The 17,043-nt window shown below is 42.6% G+C and overlaps 2 protein-coding genes across 4 annotated transcripts; one reads left to right on the forward strand and one right to left on the reverse strand.

Moving 5' to 3' along the window:
• Window positions 1-471: 471 nt before the first annotated feature.
• Window positions 472-4,903, forward strand: gpaa1 (glycosylphosphatidylinositol anchor attachment 1). The gene is made up of 13 exons (XM_085378073.1): window positions 472-530; window positions 816-936; window positions 1,023-1,202; window positions 1,336-1,447; window positions 1,563-1,710; window positions 1,804-1,905; window positions 1,999-2,195; window positions 2,304-2,500; window positions 2,607-2,760; window positions 2,870-2,941; window positions 3,033-3,229; window positions 3,897-4,067; window positions 4,156-4,903. The coding sequence occupies exons 2-13, from the start codon at window positions 863-865 to the stop codon at window positions 4,397-4,399; spliced, it is 1,848 nt and encodes a 615-aa protein (XP_085234199.1). The 5' UTR covers window positions 472-530; window positions 816-862; the 3' UTR covers window positions 4,400-4,903.
• A 1,143-nt stretch (window positions 4,904-6,046) lies between these two features.
• sharpin (SHANK-associated RH domain interacting protein) lies at window positions 6,047-16,188 on the reverse strand. 3 transcript variants are annotated; one of them, XM_085378703.1, is made up of 9 exons: window positions 15,699-16,188; window positions 12,009-12,183; window positions 9,633-9,725; window positions 9,383-9,524; window positions 9,189-9,279; window positions 8,809-9,094; window positions 7,626-7,726; window positions 7,011-7,118; window positions 6,047-6,916 (listed from the first exon to the last, which is right to left on the reverse strand). In XM_085378703.1, the coding sequence occupies exons 1-9, from the start codon at window positions 15,960-15,962 to the stop codon at window positions 6,866-6,868; spliced, it is 1,311 nt and encodes a 436-aa protein (XP_085234829.1). In that variant the 5' UTR covers window positions 15,963-16,188; the 3' UTR covers window positions 6,047-6,865. The 3 variants fall into 3 exon arrangements, with proteins under 3 accessions (XP_085234829.1, XP_085234828.1, XP_085234827.1); XM_085378702.1 differs by lacking the exon at window positions 15,699-16,188 and having other exon boundaries at window positions 7,626-7,720; window positions 12,009-12,245; XM_085378701.1 differs by lacking the exon at window positions 15,699-16,188 and having other exon boundaries at window positions 7,011-7,115; window positions 12,009-12,245.
• Between the last annotated feature and the right edge of the window lie 855 nt (window positions 16,189-17,043).

Below are 17,043 nucleotides of genomic sequence, written 5' to 3' on the forward strand. Positions count from 1 at the left end.
TAATAATTTAAAAAAAAACTAAGTTTAGATGTTTAAAACTAAATAAACGCGTAAACTCACACGCTAAATGAAAACTACGAGCTTTAGGCATTTAAGAAAAATTTTATGGGAAGTTTTAAACATGTACCTTAAAATAACGATGGAACAGGTTATTCATCGAGTATTTTCAATACACTATTATATATTGTACATATATTTATTAGTTTCAGGTTGGCCATTCTTGTATTTTGCTCGTTTGTGTTGTTGTGTTTGCACATCTCTGTTGCTTGTGGGGCTCGCACACAAGAATTTCACTCGCATGTGCTGTGCCAGTGTGCCTGCACATGTGATGTGACAATAAAAAGTGATTTGATTTGATATTTCTTTGTGTCGTTTTATTTTGTTTTACTTTCTTTTATTTTTAACTTGGTTGAGCGGAAGTCGGTGCGCCGCAGTAATGTTCCCGCAGGAACAAGGAAATCGAAAACGTCCAGCAGCGGCTTCTGCGATAAAGCCCCACCTCTGAAGGTGGATGTGACCAGTGGACACAGGTGGGTTTTTCATATACATTCTGCAAAATAATACAAAGTTATTGTTAAACATCTTAAAAACGCGTTTGCAGGGTATAGCGGGTTTAAACATTTACCATTTAGCGAAATCGTCCTGGCTAACCTCAGCTGTCAGTAGATGCTCTGACAATGGATCCCTGGAAGCTATTTCTTAGCTCGATATAAAGGCGTGATTACCGCAGCGTCGAATGGTCATAAATGTCTTCATATCGATGTTTATTCCTCAGCGGCAGCTATCCTGACGGATTGTTAGTGTGTTTCCTTCAGGATCCGCCAGTAAACCCAGGCTTTGGAGTAACGTTACAGCTGATAATATGGGGCTGCTATCTGACCCAAACAGAAGACGGGCTTTGATCAGCATGCTGACTCGCCTCAATGCCCCAATCTGGTGAGCTTTAGTCAGTGCGAACCGTCTGCCTACTTTCGTTTAGCTCTCTCTCTCTCTCTATTAATATTACTTCTGTCTTGTTTTAGTGTGGTCTGCTACTTTGCCGGTGTGGCTTGGTTCATGGGTTTGGCCTTTGAGCCGTTCACTCTGCGGACATACATGTCAGAGAATGCCATGGGCTCTACCATGGTGGAGGAGCGCTTTCCAGCTGGGGAGAGAGCGCTGGCCACAGGGAGGGAGTTTGCAGCCCATAAGAAGAAAGTTGGGTAAGGTTTACTATAAGCTTGTGGGTCTTTATGCAGTTTGTTCCTAGTTTTTTGTTGTTTTTTCAAACTCAAGTCTAGGTAGAAGTCTGATCGTTTTTAGTGTAATCTTGTTTGACTATTTGCTTCTCTGCAGTGGGATGCCAGTGGACTGGCTTGTGAAGAATATGCAGGATCGAGGACTGGAAGTGTTTACTCAGAGCTTCTCTCGCACACTACCCTTCCCTGATGAAAACAAAGAGCGATATGTACGTTTATCGTGGAAAACTGATTTTGTTCTCAGCAAGAGACAGACTGATGTTTGCATAATCTTTATGAATATTTCATGACTTTGTTTTTGGTGCTGTCTCCTCTTCTTGGCAGATTGTAAAAGGCACAAATGTATATGGTATCCTTCGAGCTCCTAGAGCTCCACGAACTGAAGCCTTGGTGCTGAGTGCTCCCTGCAGCCCAGGTGATAACAACAACCAGGCTGTGGGACTGCTTCTCGGCTTGGCTCAGTACTTCAGAAGTGAGTACAACACTCATTCCCCTCTCCTCCTCCACAATTTGAATGATGCTGCAGTTGCTTTTCTTGGTTTAATGAATGTTGTTTTTTTAATAGATCAGATTTACTGGGCAAAGGACATCATCTTCCTTGTCAATGAGCATGATTTGATTGGTATGCAGGCCTGGTTGGAGGGCTACCATCACACCAACACTACAGGTGATCAAACACGTGTATCTAGTTACAGTACAGTAAAATAAAGGAAAGAGATGTACAACTAAGTTAACTTTACTGCTGAAATGGTTCATCCAGGTATGTCGTGGTCTCCATTACAAGGCCGTGGCGGATCAATTCAGGCAGCACTGTCCCTGGAGCTTAGCAGTGATGTCATCACCAGTTTGGACCTGGTACTGGAAGGCCTCAATGGCCAGTTACCCAACCTGGACTTAGCAAACCTCTTCTATGCCTTTTGTCAGAAGATAGGAGTTCTTTGCACCATCCAGGGCAAGGTAAATGCTTATAAACAGACGCACTCTGCTCTGTGCATGGTTAGCAGAGTGCTAAGATTATGTGTTGGAGAGTCGTTATGTAGCTTTTCTTTGTGGATGTGTTTACAGCTGCAAAGGAACGATTGGGATAGCGTGTCAGGGTACAACCACGCTGTGCAGACTATGATGCTGATGGTGATGAAGCAGGCCAGTGGGCGGCCCTGGGGAGACCACGGCCTGTTTCTGCGCTACCACATCGAAGCTGCAACCATCAAGGGTGTCAACAGCTTCCGGCAGTACAAGACTGACGCCACTACCATCGGCAGGTCAGAGATGGTGTATACTGATTTTGTTTATATTTAAGGCTTTTATGTTCTGCTTGTAATTTGACACTTTTATGATCTTTTTTTTGTCTAAATGAATGTCCTGCAGGCTGCTGGAAGGAATGTATCGTAAGCTGAATAACCTCCTGGAGCGCCTGCACCAGTCCTACTTCTTCTACCTCATGCCGTCACTCTCTCACTTTGTCTCTATTGGATACTACATGCCAGCCTTCGGCCTGCTCGCCGTTATTCTGCTGCTTCGTGTATCCTGAAATAAAAATGAAATGAAATGTATAAAAGAAACCTAATAACAGCTGAGAGCAGGGTGGGAACAAATTCAACCTTCAGTTTTTTTCCTTGACTGTAATACAGGCATTAGACTTGTGGGTTCAACTCAATACTCCACCATCGACAACAGAGGATGGAGTTGCTGACATTGATCAGGTTAGACACACGTGCTAAGACAAACTCATCAAAACTGAACCTGAATTTTGCTGGTTAAGCAACACTTTAATAAAAATCTGCTTCCTTCCAGCAGTCCAGTCCAGGAGTGCTGTCGGTGTTGACTCCTCTGGTGATCAGCCACCTGACAGGAGTTGCTCTGTACGCGCTGCCGATCCGTTTTCAGGAGACTGCTGTCGAACATTTCCCTGTGTCTGAGACCGAGGCTGTGGTTCTGACAGCAATTGCTATTTACACAGCAGGCCTGGCGTTGCCGCATAACACACACAGGTACTACATTGTGTGTGTGTGTGTGTGTGTGTGTGTGTGTGTGTGTAAATTGATTTTCCTTGTTTATTTCCTTGTACATTTTATTAAATACACCTGTCCTACTGCTTGTTAACCCAAATATTTAATCAATCAATCAGATGATAGTAAGAAGTGGTTTGTCTGAGTATTTCACAAACTGCCCACACAACAATCTCTAGGGTTTACAGAGAATGATCAGAAAAAGAGAGAAAAATATCCAGTGAGCGACAGTTCCTGATGTCAGAGTAGAGTGACTCGAGGAGGGCAAAACATTAATGTACAAACTATGAAACTGAGTTTTCAGTATGAGCACAAATTCAAATCATTCAGGGTTCTCACACTGAGTTATGTATGCATCAGTGCACACACTTAAGAGACATCCACATAGGAAGTGATTTCAAAGTGACCAGAAAACACAGAAAGTCAGTAGCACTTGGTAACTTTAAGTTAAAAAGGGGACGGCGACGTAAAATCTGTGGGGCCCGAATGAGTCGATCAACTAAAGTGAGCTTCCTGTGTGGATTACCCCTCAAAGTTCAGTACATAAAGTTAAATTGTAAACATGTCAAAACATAACTTTTAGTTGATTATCAGACAATGGCTAACTTGACGCAGGAGATTAAGTGAGCTGTTGTGTTGTTTGTTGCAGACTGCTGTCGGGGGAGGGCACGGAGCAGGGCTGGAGAGTGCTGAAGCTCGTCGCGGTGCTGTACCTGGCTGTGCTGCTGGGCTGCACTGCCCTCATCAACTTCTCCTTAGGCTTCATTCTGGCTCTCACTCTGGTGCCCTTAGCTGCCTTTGTCACACCCCACGTTCCAAAGTAAACACCTGCACAGACACTTTGGCCTTCATAGCCCTCTATCACTATACAGAACTAAAACCGTGTTCTGCTCTTTTTCTCTCTCCAGGGTTTTGTCAGCGTTCATCTTGGTCATCCTCAGCCCAGCTTGCACGCTCCTGTTTTCAGTCTTTTTCTTTCAAGAGCTGCAAGACATGCCTGTCAGCTTCCAAGATGGCTGGTTGCTGTATCTATCAGTCATTTCACAGGGGATCCTGGACCACTCCCTGTACGGATCTTTAGTCTACCCACTCATAGCATTGCTGGTTTATCCATGCTGGCTGCTTTTCTGGAACATCCTCTTCTGGAAGTAGCCCACAGGTCCACTGAAGGGTCTCGTGAGTGCGACCGCCCTCCGAAATGTACTCAGGTCTGTCATTGCTGGGTGAATGTGAAGAATTACCAGTTGAATCCACTGGAGAGGAAAAAACAATGTACTGTAGTTGCCTTGGAGAAGACGCAGCAACTCCAACTCCATGTTTGGACATTTGGTTATTACGTTTACTCAAAATATTTCAGACTTTAAACATCAGAGGCATTTCTGAGTCACCAAAAACTATTTGAAAGTGAGCAAAATGAACTGATTTCTACTTAACATCAGTCTTAGAATTACACAGTATAGCTGCATGAAGGGGATGAGTTTCCCAATAACTATAAAAGTCACCGTTGGGTTGATTTGTGTAAAAGGAGATTTTGATTAAAGACTTTTTTGGGGATTTCTTCTAAAGGTTTTTTGGGGGGATACATAAAGAACAATACAGTTTTTTTATTAATCATACAGGATGCTAAACATTGACTCGGTACCAACATATAAAACAGTGATATAATGGTAGAAACCACTTTGGCCGTCTGCCTCTTTTTAAAATGTTTGTCTGCATTGGAACAAGCCATCACTACATCTAATATTTTTATACTTGTTGAAATTTTGGTTTGTGTTTATTTCATATTTATGGCTGTCAAAAATAAAATACATTTTGACACCTTCCTGTATTATCACTGCACATACGTACATCTTATTTACTGCGGCAAATACATAAAAACGTTCCATTAGGACAGGGGTGTTCACGAATTTGATATCATTTACCGTGTCACAGAATTATTTAACATTAATCTGTAATATAATAAACATGGATGAAAAATAGTTTTTTTAGTGTAGAAAAACACAAAAAAAGAGTGAAATGACACTTTTCCTACAGAAAGATTTCAGACCTGTTGCCACAGATTAAAAGGACTTCCACAAAGGCCCTGTACAAACATCTGGAGGGTTTACAGAGAACGGTCAAAGACAAAATACCCAGTGAGCTGCAGTTCTCTGGTTAAACATGCCTGTTTGATGCTAGAGGTTGGAGAAGAAGACCACACTGCTTCAAGATAAGACCCAGAAATAACCACATTACAGCAAAGTATGCTGAAGAGCATCTTGAGCCTTAAAGCCGATGGGCTACAGCAGCAGAAGATCGCACCAGATTCTGTTCACCTAGGAGCAGGAAGCTGAGGCTATGATTCACACTGCAGCCTTCTTGAGTATTGATGCTGACCGTGTTCATGCCTTTATGACCACAGTGGACCCATCGTCTGATGGCTGCAGGATAACGTACCATGTCAGAAAACTCAAATCATCTCAAACTGGTTTCTTGATATGACAATGAGTTCACTCTACTCGCATGGCCTCCACAATCACAGATCTCAAGGCAACAAAGCACCTTTGGGATGATGTGGAACAGGAGATTAACATCATGTATGTGTATGTGCAGCTGACAGATGTGCAGCATCTGTACGATGCCGTCATGCCATTCTGATGGATGTTTCCAGCACCTTGTCGAATCTGCGCCATGAAGAATTAAGTTAATTCTGAAGGCAAACAGAGGTCCAACCTCTTACTAGCAGGCTGTGCCTAATAACGTGACATTTGTAGATCTCACAAGAACAGAAGAAACAGCATTTATTTTAATTCCATCTTGTTTATTCAGATAATGTGAGCTTTTACAGTATTATGTACTGAAAACAGATCATTCTTTTGCTGTCACATCTCAAAGAAACAAATTAGATCAGCTGCTAAATGTACAATTACTCAATGCTCCTCTGGTAAAAATAATACAAGTAATACAATGTTATACAAAAATAAAAGCACTCAACAACCCTGTAAATGCATCACAAATCCTTCTCTTTACAGCCACTGCTGCTTCTTTTTTTATTTTAAAAACACTTTTAATATTCTTTTGGCACCAACAGATGTCATATTAACAGACAGAATAGGGTATTGCACAAGGCTTCAACCTTTCTTATCACTTCACAGTTGGCAGACACCGGAGTTTGACATTTCCACAAATTCAGCTCCAATCAAATTTACCTCCCTTCTCTTCCCACCTAAAATAAATATTAGGCTGTCTGTGTTGCTTGCTCCACACACACACGCACGCACACACACACACACTCACTAACACCCACGCACGCACACAGGAAAATAAATAGCAAGGAGATCTGGCTCGATGCAGATGTATGTCATGGTCAGGTCATGTCCATATAAACTGTCAAAGCTTCGCGTCAGCAGTTCATCGTCTGAGCAGCGAAGGGTGCAGCTCTGCGTCATGCTACAGCGCTTCAAACGGCCCCGTCTTCAGCAGCCAGCCAGCTGTCAGAGGACTCTCAGTGCACTTGACAGGCTTCGTGTAAGTATTTTGTCAACATGTAAGTGGCAGAATTAGTCTTCTCACTCTGTGTGTATGTATGTGTGCGTGCGAGTGAGTGAGAAGTGAAAACAGGACAGTGATGAAGGGCAGTCAGCTGCTGCTTAAACCAGACTCTCCCCGATCCTCTCGCCTTCCTTTCTCCTTTGTGTGAGATGAAAAAAAGATCACTGTCAGCAGGGGGAGAAGGTCCAGGAGAGTAAAACAAATATTGATTCCCAGGTATCTGTTATAGTACCTGCTGGATAAAGCTCTGTGTGTCAGGTCTGGCTGTAGCGCAGATCTCGCAGCCGGGACGAGATGGCTTGTTGATGAAAGTGCACGAGGGACACGCCCACTCTGTCTGCTGAGTTCACAAACATGTGGAGTTCATTTAGAGCTCTATCAAAAGTAATAATACTGCTTATCTATAATGTCTGTGCTGTCAAGGTGTTCATTATTCGTTATTAACAAATACACCATTACTTTTCTTGCTGGGAACTATGGTTTGAAAAATTAGGTAGATTTTGCATTAACTCTTGTCTGTGGGGATTAAGAGCCCAGAGCCCACCAACACTGACCTATGACTGCATTACAAACAGGTTTACTTTAAGGTTTAATTCACTCCAAGCATAATCTATCCTTTAACTCTTCCCTCCTGGGATGCCTACTAGGGGTAACCCTTGTTTCTCTTTTCTGAACAGAGCAGTTTCTTTCATATTGTAGGCTGGCTTCCAGGACAAAATGACTGGGTCAGTTTATACAGCGTACTAGAGCCAAAACATGTCCTTGTTATTAGGGTGCAGGGGAGTTAATCAAGTTTGGCATTCCTGTGTCCCTGCAATGTTAGAAGCATCATATACTAAACACATACCTGTGTTTTACTCGCTTTGCTGGTATGATCATTCAGCTGCAGCTTCTCAATGTCGAGAACATCTTTGATGTCACCTGGTCTGTCGCTCCCTCCACCTGTACCTGCGGACAACACAATGTTAAACTGGCTGCATCTACATCCAGCTTGAAAGACTTTCACACGCCTACAAAAATCCCAAAATAAAGAATTGTAATTTTTGAATAATATCTTAAGGTTATTTAGCAGCCCCACTCACAAATTCCTGACAGAACATGTATAATTCCTACATTAGGAATTGTTTTCCTGCAGTGTTAATTCAGGTTTGATGACTCTCAAACCGTAGGGATTGTCCGGATTCTTGTATTTTCTCCACATAGCTTCCCCCAAAAGACAGCGAGTAATTAGAATAATTAATCTAATAGCACTTTATGCTCATCAGTATCAGCGGTCATCATGCTTTTCAGGAATTTAGCCGTTACGCAGTCTGGCTTGGATTTCAGCGTAGTACCATCATATCTATTTCCCCTTTCCTCCTGTCATGCTCCTCTATCTGCTCCTCCCAGGGCACCATCGGTTTTACAAATGGGACTCTGTATCTTGGTGCTCGGAAGCACTCGATTTGGTCGATGCCATGTGTGTGGACAGGTGTTCATCCTTCTTGAAACGAAGGTCTATGTTGGTGTTTCGGACACCAACGAAAGACGATAAGACAGGCTGGCAGTTAAAAACGTGGACAGTTAAAGACTGGGTGCAAATCTTCTGCAGTCAGGAACTAATCTGGAAATCACGAGACTTTAATGTGTACACAGGTGACTTTCTACTAGACTTTATGCTTCGTTGACCACGAGTTTGAGACGCAGTAAATCTAAAAGATGATCGAGTCAGCAAACATTGCTCCGGTGTTCGGTCACAGAGTGCTGGCTGCTCGGCGGCAACGCTTCCTCCATGAAGGGTTTCTTTACCTAATGAAATGAAACTAATTATGCAATAACTTCCAACATCCCCCTGATTCAGCAGCAGGAAAGGTTCAGTTTATATCAGTATTATCTCAGCACATCAGTGACAAAAAGCTCTAAAGTACTGAGGATGGTTAAGGTGGCTGCGACTGACTCTGCTAACAAGTGTTGTTGTTAATTAGCAGGACCGCAGCAGTGCACTGCAGATGCAACCGAAACATCATCATCGCAATGTACCTTGAACTCACCCTGGTTGTTGTGGGGAAGCCTTGAAGGGAGGGTGTTGTAACCCCTCCAGTCCTGGGAGGTGGGCCCGTTGCCTGGGGGGAGAGGTGTGGTGAGTAGGGCACTCTCCAGGTCCTGCTGGAACAGCTGGCGGGTAATCCGGGCTTGCCGGGCAGAGATCAAGTATAGGTACGCTGTATCGCCATCCTTCTGCACCCCGTAGGAAGCTAATGACCTCGGCTCGGTGCACAAACACTGACCGATCACCCAGCGCTGGACGCGAGGATGGAAACCGTACTCGAGAAATACCTGAAGAAGAAGAAGAAGAAAGGAGGAGGAAGTCAGTGAGTGCAAATTTAAGATCAGCTACATTTCCAGCTGTTGTAACCAGCAGGTTTCTGACCTGTTGCTTGAGTGCAGCCACAGTCATGTAGGGAAACACTTTCACTGTGACGCAACAGGACGAGGAGACATCCTCCACCACCACAGATAAACTGCAACACAGACATGGCACACGGGTAAACCCTGGAAGACACAGCGGTCATAATAATGACCTTGAATAGCCCTGCGCAGCCAAACGTTTCTCCACCTCCTCACCTGATTTCCCCATCTGCGTAGTTTTTTTCCGACAGCTGTATCGTCAGCGCCGCTTTCTGTCGAGCCAGCGCGGACGCGTGCTGTGAAGCAGCTTGCGTGTCGCCGGCTTCGATTGCCCTGGTGAGCTCCAAACACAGCTCCTCTGAAAAGCACAGCACAGCAATTAAACGTGACATTATTAAACTACACTGTGAGTAAAGAGAGAGAGAGAGAGAAAAAAAAAACCATGGCGACAAACATGGATGCTCACCGCTCAGCGGGAGCGAGGCTGAGCTCCACTGCTCCTTCGCCACTGCCGTGTTGTTCTGTTTGCTGTCTGATTCGTATGTATCCACATTTGCAACTGTCAGAGGAGAGATGGAGAAGTTTGTCACTGAAGTGCTTTACAACGCCTTGAAGTCAACACATACCAAGTTCAGCTGATATCAGTGTTTACACTTGCTGCACCGGGTTGATAAAGGTCCTACGTCTGCGCACGTTTATCACTAAGCAACAAAGCAAAAGCATACAAAGACTAACGCCCTATAACAGTTGACCCAAACCAAACGATACTTTATCTCCTCCAACTAACATGTGTAACGCTGCTTTGATTTGATTCCAGCTTTTACCATTAACCTCAGATAGAAAACATCTAAAGTGCTTTTTCTTTGACTTCTCACAGCGTGAGTTACGTTTCGCAGACACAAATTTTTTTTAGGTGCAATACGTTTACAGTATAACAAGGGTCAGTAATTTGCCCTTATTTACTCAGTTTGTTTATAAAGAGTCTTTTTAACGGTTTAACAAATGGTTTTATTCATCCCCTTTAACCTGAGGTAAACCCTATTTTCACGTTTTTATGAAAAGAAAAATGTAATAAACAAAAGTATGAGGGGAGAGAGAGACAGGCAAAACGGGTAGAGAAAAAAAATAGATTGTTCATCAGCATGCCGCCACCAGAGGGCGCCTCAGGTTTTATTTCTTTGATGGATTATCAACATTAAATCAATTCTTTACAAACAAGAGCTCTCAGCGGGCTACACTGACACTTTAATGTTTTATGATGTTTTTATTACAACATGCTGACGTCAGCATTGTAAATATGGGTAGCAAGTGTAGTTTATTAATCTTTTTGAGTCATTGTGAAGTTATATAATCTTATATTGAAAAAATGTTTTAAAGAAGAAAAAAAAAGCTTATGTCCCCCAATGACCAATATATTGCTTTACAGTTTTTTTCTTAATTGGTGTGACCCTAACCTTTGACCTATGACCTTGAAGCATTAAATACTCGAATAGTGTATTTTATCATCTTCACCCACATGATTGGAACCCAACTGACTGAAATCTTTGGCTTCTGTAAGCTGAAAAAACATTTATTCATGCTCTGTGTGACTTTTGCAAAGCTTTACGGCGTCATTGTGACGTCGCAGGGTCTCCATGCCCTTTCATATGACATATTACTCCATATGTGTTCTTGGATTTATTTTCACGGTCATTTGAAGGTCAAGGTCAAATGCTTAACCAACCTAGGTACTCATGTCCCCCAAGGCCTACTATGTTGTTGCAAAATTTGAAGATGATCCATGAAAAATTGTGGTTAATTTAAAGTTTGTACTGATTTCCACATTTGGTATGACCTTTAACTTGACCTGATTCTGGCATCTACCATCACAGGAAATTTGAAAACGATATCTTGAAAACTCAGCATGCTAGACTGTTAGGAAACAGACCGATTACATACTCTCTCCCTTTGGGTGGAGGCTTGAAAGCATTTTGTTTGTTGAACTGTTACAGCAAAAACTGAGTGCAACACAGATTAAGACAAAAAGTTTTGCGTCATTGTAAAAAAGAACCAGTAAGAAACGGTTTTGCTGTGTATGCACAAAGTAAGGACGCTGATGCTTTGTGCTTTCAAGAGATTTGCAGTTCATCAAAGCTGATTCAAAATGGACCGTTGCCAGTCAAAACGCAGAAGAGGATCCTTTACTCAGCAGATATTTGGGTGAAAGTTGAACTGAGTTTTCAAATTGAAGCAACACAGCGGAAAAAAATGCGTCACAGGGAACAGAATTGTGAAATACACTTTACGTCCTCTCAAACCACTCGTTAACAAATATCTAATTAGTTACAGCAAACATGGCAGAAACTGTGCAACTAAAATCGACTAAAATAGGTTGCTGTTTGCTGGATTTGCTTTAGTAGAATTGTGCAGCAGCTGTGGTTTAAAATCCACAGCTCCATGTTTTTAGGCATGGTCAAGACGACCTGCTGAAGTTGAAGGAGTCAAGTGACTGTATGCTCACTGGCTGCTTTGTTAGCTACACCTTTTTCAACTGCTTGTTAACACGAATCACAGGACAGGACCTCGGCACATTTTGGTATGTAGACATGGTAGAGATGCCCTGCTGAACAGAGTATCACAACAGGGGAGAAGGGTGATCTTAGTGACCTGGACCTTAAAATCTCAGAACAACAACCAACAAAAGGCCTGGTTTCAGTTACTGAGTCTTTAGTCCTAATGTTTACTAAAATGGATTTTTGGAAAGGATGTACAATGTTGTTTAATGAGTGTTACATTTATATTTGACTGATATAAACCATTTTTCATTTTATCGGAAATAAAGAAACAAAATTGTCAAACTGACCTCTGTGTGCCTCTCTTAGTGAAGACATCATCACGGTGGCCCACTCCTCGGCCTCTCGGTCGCAGCGGAAGTTGAAGCGGATGCAGTCATGAGGCGGAGCAACAAGACGCATCTCATGGCAGCGAGAGGACTTGACCTCATACTGCACAGAGCGCAGGTCAAACTCTGCGATAAACTGCAGGTAAAAACACAAAGTGATGTAAGAAAATTTCTTCCCCATACGTTAGCTGAAGTGTGACAAATGAATCCTAGAGCCAAAAACTCAGTTCCAACACCAACAAGTCAAATCACTTTCGTTTGCATCCACATGACTAATTGTTTAATATGTCAAAAAACACCTCAAACCTGAAAAGCTAACGAATGTTTAGCATATTAAAAAGGAAGACCCTCCTTTGCACTGAACAAGAGCTGAGGGAGGAAAACAAACAAACAGTAGATGCAACAAATCCAAACTGCAGTTCTCTTTGGAGGACTATCACAGTTTAATAGAAAGGAAACAATCCCCTGATACATGGCAAAATGAAGCATGTGAAATCCTCACTTTGACAGAGAAAGACGTGTCATCAGTGAGTGAATTTGGCAGCAGAGATTTCTTTTACACACAATCCGTCTTGGAACATTCACTGTGGCAGTGGGATCTTCAGGGCACAGACAAAAGCCGGGAAGATGGATTTGCCTTCTGCCGGAAGGAATGCATGCACATTGTCTGATACGATAACGCGGGGTGGCTGCCAAGTCTTTGAGCTGAGACAGACGAGCTAAAAGAAGTTGAATCAAGACGTGTTTCGGTAGTCGAGGGGGAAATCTGTCAGAGTGGAGATGCAAAAGCAAATTCAGAGCCTGTCAGAGTTCAGGAAGATGACACACAGTGAATGTGACAAACAAAGGGCAGATCTGGGAGTTAAGTTATGATCTGGCCAGTCAGACACTGTGCAAAGTGAGGTGAGCTTAAGCATGTGTGCCTTTTTTGTTTATTTTATTGCCAGTATTGAGAAGATTAAACTTGTGTTTGTATTGAAATGTCTTTTGCATGCCACAATCTGCTAATTGATCCTTTGATCGTCAAAAAGTAGTAAAAAAAAGCACAATTATGTGAAGCCAAACAGCTTTAAATGGCTTGCTTTGCCAGATTAATTGTGCAAAAATACACGTTTAGTCTCACAGACTGCTTAGAATTGGTCGGTTTTTAAGTATTTAGTATTTAAGATCAAAGCTTTATTTAAACTGAACAAGTTGCTGTTACTGAAAGAGAGACAATAAAACATAAAAACAAGCAGTAAATTTGAAAAATGACCGTATGTCATGCTCGAGTCTGAATGGTGGCCCTTTGCTGCATGGGCAAAAACTGTCCGAAAAATGTGTCTAAATATCATATCATAGATCTACAGTTTCATATTAGGCTCCATGATTTATTTCATGGTGTCACACGTTACATTTTGCGGCAATACTTTTTAATTATTTGGATGACGGTGTGCAGGCTTGCATAGGTAGCTCTGAACAGCAGCAGGACCATCCGAGACAAATCGAGGAGCTTGCTCCTAAACGAAGGGCTGACACACACACACACAAACACAGCAAATTATGCCAAACACAACAGGTTCAAACGCCACAAACCACACAAGAACCATGGGAAAGAGTATGGAGACACTTCACGAATGAGAAGCACTAAAGATGCGAGAACTAATCCGACATTAGAAGTTGAAAGTACTACGCTTACATTTGGTGTTTTATACAGCCTGTAAACATTCATTTCTTCTTTCTGCTGCTCCATTTAAGGGCCACCACAGCGCATCACCCGCCTCTATCTCACCCTATCCCTACCATCTTCTTCTGTCACATCCGTCATCCACCATACATCCATCAATCTCCTCTATGTTCTTCTTGAGCGTGGCCTCCTAGACTCCCCAATGCTCATCCCTGTCCAATATGTGTACATCCACATCACTGAAAGTGTCCACTGGCCTACAGGAGTAAATAGACTGCAGAGTCCTGGCCTGAAGAGGTAGTTGTGGGCTCTGCATTGTGCCATCCTCTTAGCCAGAGGTTGTTCGATTGTATAAACCACAGCAATCCTCCTGGCTCTTACTTTTTAATCGGGTCAACCAAAGAACCATCCAACAGTGGACACTCTTAGCTCGACAAAGCTAAAAGCTCAGTGAAAACAGGATAGCAACATCCTTCCATGGATTTCAAAAAACTGGTGGTTGCCTGGAGACTGTACTGTTTTTTGTTTTTCACATTTTGTGACGGATGGTAACTTGTTGTGATTAAATGGTTGCCCAGAGTTCACCTGATAGGATACAAATTTTGTGCAAACAGTCGCAGTCTGACTTGGACCGACTGCGATCCAGGCCTGACTTACGCCTGTCTCTAAAATGATTATTTTCTTTTCTTACCTTTATTCTTATTCATCATTTTAGCCAAACTCAAACACTTTTATATTTTCTGATTATGTTCTGATCAGTATTGTGCATAATTAACTACCTGCAAACTCACAAATGAATCATAATTCTGTGTTTAACCCTTACACTGTTTCTCTTGTTCAAAAGTATAATCTGTTAGTGACACAGTTCTTCATATTATAAAATGTTAAATAACTATCATATCCTGGGGTGCCTGATGTTTCCCACCGCCATCTTCACCATCCCTTTTCCAATATATCCACTTTCCCTCCTCTGCACATGTTCTAACCAACTCAGCCTTGCCTTTCTAACGTTGTCTCCAAACCGCTCAACCTGAGCTGTCCTTCTGTTGTACTCATTTCTAATTCCTGGTCACTTCCAATGAAAATCAAATATATCTTCAACTCTGCCTGCTGTCTTTTTGTTAGAGCCACAGTCAACAATCTAAATGGAAACAGTGGTAAAGCGCTAAGGTAAATGAACCTCTGTGCTCAGTGTGGTTTTCCTGATAAGCCATGCTGTTATTTTTATCTGTCATTACCAACTCTCCAATCACAGGAGGGCTTGAGCACTAAGGTTAGTCACGCCATTAACTGGCTAACAGAATGACTAAAGCTTCTTCTTCTGCTTAAGCCACTGTTTGAATCATTTGGTGTAGAATACCAGTGAATAAATACAGACTTCCTACAACACACATAATGAGAAATGACTTGCCAGTACAAGGCTGAAATCTGCATGTTTGTTCAGATGACAAGAGAATCGTGGAAATTCCCACCTGCCATTTTGCCATTAAGATTTGGAGAGTTTACCACTATAAAGGACTTCCCCCGTGATGCTGTTATGTCGTGGAAGGGCCGAAAATGAAAACGAAACTAAAAGTTTTAGTAACTACACTACTTCTCCGTTAAAACAACAATGTGAGGCTTTTTAAGACCCCCCTTTTAAAAACATACTGTTTGGTAATAAGCACGACACCGGGGAGGGAGTCTGAAGGCTCTGCTATCAGGCGCTTGATTGTCACAGTGGATCCTGGTGTAAACTGGAGGAAAGAGTTTCTGTTGTTCTGAGATTTGTCGTGCCTCAAATTGAATCCACCAAGGTGCACATGTCGTGCTATGAGATCCGTAAAACTGCGCGTAAAGGCCTTTTGTTAGTTAAGAATATAAATGTCACTTTAAAAAGGCGTTTGTGCACACACACACACACACACACACACACGTACACGTTTAGGTTGATAACAAAAGCATTTGTTCTAAACATACAGATGTGTGTGTGTGTCTACGCTTACCACACTGCGGTTTCCGCTCGTATCGCGTAAAGCCAGTCGGAACTCTCCGGCCCGGCTCGGGTCCATGCTGAGCTGCAGGCGCAGAGCCTCGCTGCCCGCTCCGGGGAGGTACAGCGGTCGGATCCCGGAATGGCACACCGAAACACGGACGGACATTAAGACTGTACTGCAGCAGGCGGTAGGTGCAGGGCCGCCGCATGCAGCCTGTGGGGACGAGGCAGGAATCGGGGCTGGCGGAGCCCAGCCGCCCGAGCTGAGAGCCATGTCGCGGACACCACGGACGGGTGAGGCTCGGTACTGCTGCCCGTGTCTTCTGCGGGGTTTAACAGGTCCACCGGTGTTTAAAGAGAGCGCGTTTTATCACGGGGAGGCTCTGGCTGTCTCCGCGCCTCGCAAATTCTTCCATGTCTACCCGAAGCCGAGCGACAGAAAAACAAAACAGGAAGCTGAAGAGTACGACTGTAAATCTTCTCCGTAAAGAAACAGCGACTCCAATTTTAAAACAGCGCAATATAAGAAAGATTTAAAACACACACTCGGATTAAAAATTAAAAATATTAATCTCTAATCATCTCTAATAAAGAATTATATCTCTAATATTAATCATACTTGCCTTTGCTTCATGTTATTTATATGCACTGTTCAGAAAAAGAAAATGAAAGAAACAGTCATCCCAGTAGGCTATAAGTTATTTAAGCTTTATGGATGGTAAGACATGGATGTTAACACCCTTTACTAACCCCTTATTAATCCCAGAGTTGGGAAATTCACATTGTTGTAGCAGCATAACAAAGGGTTGAACCTAGTGCAAAACATATAACTTGTTCCAGTTTCTTTGGTTGGATCTATGAAAAATACCAAACATAACATGGTTTGATAGACAAAAAAAAGAGAGAGTGAAATACTTTTGTACCAGTAAGGTGATTCCCAAAGAGCTGTTTGTCAAAAACCTGACATATCTCGAAACTGTGTGCCTAAAAACAATTTAGGAAACTGGACAAATGGAGGAAAAAAAAGAGTGTCGGGCCTAAAAACTATCTAAAACAGTTGAACAGAATCTGAAAGTTATGCCCTTATAAAAATAGGAAACAATCCAGCAAAGACCTAATACAGGACCTGAGACATGCATCTGGGCCTTCAGCTAAATTCATGCTGTTCACTGAAACCTCATCGGATATGGTCTCAGTGGAGGAGTGGCTGTCAAGAAGCCATTGTTAATGAAGGGAAAGATGTTTTCTCCTCTTTGTGGCTGAGGTATGCCACATTTCACATGAACTGATCTGATGGAGTAATGAATCCAAACTGAAACGTGTAGTTCAAATTATCAACGTATACAGAGAAAATC

This window comes from Diplotaxodon limnothrissa, linkage group LG18, assembly GCF_057381915.1.
Source record: "Diplotaxodon limnothrissa isolate DT_005_m linkage group LG18, D_limnothrissa_male_GT1.1, whole genome shotgun sequence".
Lineage (NCBI taxonomy): Eukaryota > Metazoa > Chordata > Actinopteri > Cichliformes > Cichlidae > Diplotaxodon > Diplotaxodon limnothrissa.

Bases quoted from the DNA above. Each gene is read 5' to 3' on its own strand.
- gpaa1 (XM_085378073.1), top strand. From the start codon at position 863: ATGGGGCTGCTATCTGACCCAAACAGAAGACGGGCTTTGATCAGCATG. The intron at 937-1,022 runs GTGAGCTTTAGT...GTCTTGTTTTAG, and splicing joins CGCCTCAATGCCCCAATCTG to TGTGGTCTGCTACTTTGCCG. The intron at 1,711-1,803 runs GTGAGTACAACA...TTTTTTTAATAG, and splicing joins CTTGGCTCAGTACTTCAGAA to ATCAGATTTACTGGGCAAAG.
- sharpin (XM_085378703.1), bottom strand. From the start codon at position 15,962: ATGGCTCTCAGCTCGGGCGGCTGGGCTCCGCCAGCCCCGATTCCTGCC. The intron at 9,095-9,188 runs GTCAGAAACCTG...CTTCTTCTTCAG, and splicing joins TGGCTGCACTCAAGCAACAG to GTATTTCTCGAGTACGGTTT. The intron at 7,727-8,808 runs GTGAGTTCAAGG...TGTTGTCCGCAG, and splicing joins GCTTCCCCACAACAACCAGG to GTACAGGTGGAGGGAGCGAC.